Below are 6661 nucleotides of genomic sequence, written 5' to 3' on the forward strand. Positions count from 1 at the left end.
GATCAACATCCTGTCTCTCTCTTTTTATAGAGTCCCAAGGTGTCGGCTACACGGCTGTGGACAATCAAGTCATTGTCGTTGAGCAACAACCACACGCTGTTGGCGAGTCAGTGATTGCACAATCAATTAGTTCCCCTTCAGACATCCCCTCCCGTTCAGGTCTATCACAATAGTACTACTAAAAATAGTATTTTAGTACTACTAAAAGAGTAAAAAGTCTAAAAAGTGTTCATTTAATTTCTCATAATAACCTTCAACAAGTCATGATTAACCAGGCAACGATTATAATCATTATACTGTATCATATTACAAATAATGTACTGTAGGTTACACTGTAAAAAGTGATACTTTGGATCAAATTAAAAAAATTGCGTCAACTTGTTACACCTAATTTTTTTAGTTTTTCTCAAGTTAAAAAAAATCAGTTTGAACAAAGCAAATATGTGTAGTAATGTTAAATAAATAAAAAATGATTAAAACCAATGAAAGTTTTCAAATATATTGAAATCATAATTTCAACTTGTTACAGCTAATTTTTAGTTTTTCACAAATTAAAAAAGTAAGTTTTAACAAAGGAAATAATTTACTAATGTTAAATCAAAAAAATAATTAAAACCAATGAAAATTTTCAAATATAATGAAATCATAATTTCTACTTACAACTTATTTTTTTTACACTTTGCATAAACCTATATTTTTACCCTGGCTTGAGACAAAATCTTACACCACTACAAAGTAATATGCTGTATGAATCTAATGTATTTTTTCCCTTTCATAAAAATTAATGAAATTGCTTCAACCTGTTACAAGTAATCAAGTTACTTTCTTCCAAATTGAAAATTGGTTGGTTCAACAGTTGGTTGAAATTCTGAAAAGACACAAGTTAAATTTATAACATTTCTTTTATTCAATTAAAATCACATTAATTCAAACCTTTACAAATGGTTTTGAGGTGAGCTAGGCTACTCTTTAAATAAAATCAGATCTATGCATAAAAAAAAAGACTTATTTATAAAAATAACATGTAAATGTAAAATTAAATAATTTTTAAATGTGAAATTAAATACTTTTTAAAGCCTAAAACACATTGATCCAACAAAAGGTTCCTCATCCCTCAGAACAGATGTTGAGACAATTGGTGGCAGTAAGGCTGGATTCACATTGGGTCCAGCGCTCCCTTCATTTATTAGGTGGTAGTGCGTTTAGGCTGCATGCATTTAGCACACGCACACAACCACCTACTCACACACACACACAACCACCTACTCACACAGACATGCACCACCTACTCACACACACAACCACCTACTCATAGACATGCACCACCTACTCACACACACAACCACCTACTCACACAGACATGCACCACCTACTCACAGACACACAACCACCTACCCCAGACATGCACCACCTACTCACAGACACACAACCACCTACTCACAGACATGCACCACCTACTCAGACACACACACACAACCACCTACTCACAGACATGCACCACCTACTCAGACACACACACACAACCACCTACTCACAGACATGCACCACCTACTCACAGACACACAACCACCTACTCACAGACATGCACCACCTACTCAGACACACACACACAACCACCTACTCACAGACATGCACCACCTACTTAGACACACACACACAACCACCTACTCACAGACATGCACCACCTACTCAGACACACACACACACAACCACCTACTCACAGACATGCACCACCTACTCAGACACACACACACAACCACCTACTCACACAGACATGCACCACCTACTCACAGACACACAACCACCTACCCCAGACATGCACCACCTACTCACACACACAACCACCTACTCACAGACATGCACCACCTACTCAGACACACACACACAACCACCTACCCCAGACATGCACCACCTACTCACACACACAACCACCTACTCACAGACATGCACCACCTACTCAGACACACACACACAACCACCTACTCACAGACATGCACCACCTACTCACACACACACAACCACCTACCCCAGACATGCACCACCTACTCACACACACACAACCACCTACTCACAGACATGCACCACCTACTCAGACACACACACACAACCACCTACTCACAGACATGCACCACCTACTCACAGACACACACACACAACCACCTACTCACAGACATGCACCACCTACTCAGACACACACAACCACCTACTCACAGACATGCACCACCTACTCACACACACACACACAACCACCTACTCACAGACATGCACCACCTACTCACACACACACAACCACCTACTCACAGACATGCACCACCTACTCACACACACACAACCACCTACTCACAGACATGCACCACCTACTCACACACACACAACCACCTACCAACACAGACACACTCAATCAGACGCACAACCACCTTCACTCAGACGCACAACCACCTAACAAACACATCCAACCACCTACACACATACATGCACACACACACAAGCATCTACTAACACACACAAGCAGCTACACATACACACACATACTACCACCTACCCAGACACACACACAACCATTTGCCCACACAGACACATACATTCATACATCCGTACATACAAAATCTCTGACAGGATATTAGCTACCTGACCAGCAGCTGTATCCCTGTGTGCACACATTTAAAGCGAGGGACAGCTTGTGCTGGGTGGATTCAAAATCAGAACTCTCTCTCGTAAAACGGGCAAAGTATTGACACCCCCACACAGCTGCACTGCCCTCCACTGATCAACGAACACCAGACTCAATGTGAATGCCCACCAACATGCATGAAATAACCATATAAAACACATCAGCATCTAACAAGGCAAAAGTCTAGTCTCCTTTTTAAAACTAGTGCCATTTAAATCCCAAGAAACGCATGGTCCATTTTAAAACCAAGAAACATGGCCACAATAATAAAAATAAAAAAACCTAATATGTTCAAAGTGAGCATTTAACCTACAGATACCCAGCTATATTCTCACATGGGCAGGGTGATTACTAAGGCTCAGGATAACATTGTTACAATTTACTTAAAATATCACAGTAAGACACCTTCAAGGTGAAAGTGGCAAATGATCTCTTTTCATAAAAAAATTCTCTGTTGAACAGCTACTCAACATACTGAACACATGTTGTCAGACTCCTGGCACTGACTATCCAGTCCATGCTACTGAGTTTTACACAGTATTCTGTTGTAGTTTACGTGAGTTCTTCTGTAGGAACCTTTCAATGAAATCAGCAATCTCTTCTGTGCCTGGCCTGTCTGCAGGCCTCTCTGAGAGCATTCTCCTGATCAGTTTATGCTACAAAAGAGAAAATTAGAACAATATTGGGTGCAATGATGAAGACCAAATATTCCCAGGAACATTAGAAATAAAAGGGCAACTTATGCTGAGAGCATAAAATTGATAAGAGTACATATACAGGACACAAATTGGCCTTATCAACATTTTTCAGAACTCCTCACCTCGTTCACAAACTCCTTATCGAAGCCTACAGGAAAGACTTGCTTCCGCAGATCACTGAGCACCTGTGATAGGAATGCAATTTAGATGTCATATTGTTTTGGATCAGCTAACAGTGCATACAGTAGGCTAGTACATTATACAATGTGAATCTGATTTTATAATAATAACCCCCAAAAGTTTGATTTTGAATCCGGAGTGCAGAAGTTGAATCTGCATCATGCTTACCTTGCACTTCTCTGCGACAGTGGACATTTTCCACAGAAGCTCAAACCAAATCAATCCAAGCGAGAAAATGTCTGTTTTCTCATCATAAAACTCCTTAACCTCCTGAAAACAGAATGTGTTAAGGATCTGAGGTGCATTCCATTAAGCATGCAGTGATTTAAGCGTGATATTTACAACATGTAGCAACTGTATAAGAAGACAAGAGGGGATTGAATCTTTGAACCATAAACCTGACTTCATAGTGTAATGCATTTATTACCTGCTCTGGGCTCATGTAAATCGGTGTTCCTTTGTCTAATGTTCGTTTAACAGAGCCTTCACGAGTGTTGATCATAGTCACAAGCCCAAAGTCTCCGATCTTAATGGTCTCATCCCTTCCAATGAATACATTTTCTGGCTAAAAACAGAAAGTAAAGCACAATAATCCCACCTATCATCCTGCAAGTGGAAATGAAGGAGACATACAAACATTCCAGACAAAAGGCTCTACTGTACCTTAAGATCTCTGTGGATGAGGTTTTCAGAGTGGATGTATTCTACTCCACGCACTATTTGCTGAAATATGTGATGTGCGCCCTCCTTCTTGTCTCCTGCAATCCATTCTTTGAGTGTCCCCTCCTCGCAGAACTCCATTTGAATGAACAGACAAGGCACGTTCTGTCCACTGGCACAGAGGGAACACACACACACACACACACACACACACACACACACACACACACACACACACACACACACACACACACACAAGAAATTAAGAGCGGCCCTCAGCCCTCAAGGACAGAAGCTACCATAGAGGTTCGAATATAAATACTTTGCATGTGTAAGGATGACTGAACAAAACAGATATTCAAAACAGTGTGATATTATCATTTCCTTATAATCACTGTATGTTGGGCACTGTATGTACACTCCACCAACTCAAAACGTAAATAAAATAAACAAATACATTACTGTATATGTCATGCTTTTACCTTAAGCCACTTCTCTGCGAGTTGCTGCTTGCTTTTACACCATTTCCATTATTTGTTCCAAATGAGTCTTCCTGGTCTGAACCTGAGAGTTCGGAGGACCTATACAGGAAATGCAGAGCTAGCCAGATTACATCTGAAGAGATTTCATTTAATATTTCTTAAAAGTCTTACAATGCCTCAATGGTACAAAGATTTGGGTTGACAAAAGTAAATATTGATATAGTTTTACCTACATTGAGCTGCTGTAGCCAGAATCTTTCATCCAATAAGCATCCTCTTTCCAAGTCGTATTGTACTGGACAACGTTAGGATGCTTTAACAAAGCCAGTGCTTTCACCTCCCGATCTGAATTTCTGCAAGAGATTGAAACACACCATAAGCACATCAATGATTGATTGCACTGGAAATGCATATCTCATTCCTGTGTGTAGCACTCTAGCAGTGTGACATGTGGCACCCTTGCCTTCTAAGTTAAAGTGAAGGTCTTAGAGAACAAGGTGCACGGTCAAGTTAAAATGAGGAGGCCACACTAGAAGCTACCTGCCTGTGCAATAAGGCTGTATTACAATATTCTATCTTACCCGGTATACTCCACAATCTTCACAGCATAGTTTTTGCCGTCAACCTTGTGCCTTGCTTTGATAACGCAACCAAAACCTCCTGCACCCAGCACAGACACGAGTTCAAAATCTTGTGAGAACCTACAGGTAAAGACAATGCAAATTCAGTTGGTGATGGTATGTCTACACAGTGAAACACAGTAGTGAAGGCCTTTTCATAATTGAAATACTTCACTTACAGCTCAGCAAATACTTGACATTCAATATTTTAACAATACTCTTCTAAATTGATAAATATTATTAATAAATAAATATTACAGTCCTATACCTGGAGTTGGCAGTCAGTCTGATGTAATTATCTTGTTCTTCCCTGCAGAAAGAATGAATGTGACATCAAAAAAGGTCAAATACTCACCTGCTTACACATCATTCCTCAATCTCCTTCCAAAATGAATTTCTTTTACCTTACCCAGTATAGGTTATCAGTTGAATTTGTTTTACCTTACCCAGTATAGGTTATCAGTTCAATTTGTTTTACCTTACCCAGTATAGGTTATCAGTTGAATTTGTTTGACCTTACCCAGTATAGGTTATCAGTTGTCCTTCACTGCTTCCATCGCTCACCATCCACACTCCATTCTCTGACTTCTCAGCCACCCCTCTGCTTTGCATGTCATAAAGACACTTGTTCACCACGGTTCGTGATTTGCCCAAGTTCTTTGTTATTTGAAGTGCACTCATCCCTTTGCCGTCCCATTTCAGTACCCTTCTTACTTCCCGCTCCAGGGCGTCTGGTTGTGCAGGCTCCTGACCTCTCACACTGACTCCAGTGAGCTTCTGAAGGGACCAAAGTGGTGGTTGGTCCTGACTGTAGAACAGCTGGCCACCTTTCTGTAGCTTGTAGAGGACACCGTTCACATCCTTGGTAGTCTTCAGTCCAACACCCTTTGCTATTACAAGAGCTGTGGCTCCTTCCTTCTTGTCTTTTAAAAAATTACATATTTTTTCTTCCATCTTTCCTTGTTGTTCAAATGCCATGATCTGCACACAAGTAAAATAATTCATTTTAGCACTTGACAGCATTTATGTTTAATGTTATATAGGCCTAGGCTATGCCTATTAGAGTTGACAGACGACTAAATGATGTAGAGCTCAAAACTTTAGGTTATTTGCATAACCCCGGTTCTCTGAGTAGTATGAGTGAGTGTCTCACTATGGGAACGCCCCCTGCGTGGCCTCATTAGAAGCTCAATAACATTGTGCCAGCCCTCATTGGCTGGCACAGATGGCGCCCATGTCTGGAAGGGAAGGACCCTCCTCCTATATAAAGCGTAGACACAATGTCAGTCGTCATTCAAAACAAGCACACCTCTTCCTCGCTTCCGTAGCAAGGAGGGTGGTCTGGTGAGA

At 40.7% G+C, this 6661-nt stretch overlaps 1 protein-coding gene across 1 annotated transcript; it reads right to left on the bottom strand.

The window, feature by feature from the left end:
* Window positions 1–2938: 2938 nt before the first annotated feature.
* pkz (protein kinase containing Z-DNA binding domains) lies at window positions 2939–6289 on the bottom strand (the record flags this gene model as incomplete). Its single annotated transcript, XM_084453264.1, has 10 exons — window positions 2939–3327; window positions 3492–3554; window positions 3718–3819; window positions 3977–4114; window positions 4213–4381; window positions 4692–4790; window positions 4925–5044; window positions 5273–5392; window positions 5580–5621; window positions 5832–6289. The coding sequence occupies 10 exons, from the start codon at window positions 6287–6289 to the stop codon at window positions 3202–3204; spliced, it is 1437 nt and encodes a 478-aa protein (XP_084309390.1). The 3' UTR covers window positions 2939–3201.
* Between the last annotated feature and the right edge of the window lie 372 nt (window positions 6290–6661).

Source organism: Borostomias antarcticus (assembly GCF_949987555.1).
Source record: "Borostomias antarcticus genome assembly, chromosome: 2".
NCBI lineage: Eukaryota > Metazoa > Chordata > Actinopteri > Stomiiformes > Stomiidae > Borostomias > Borostomias antarcticus.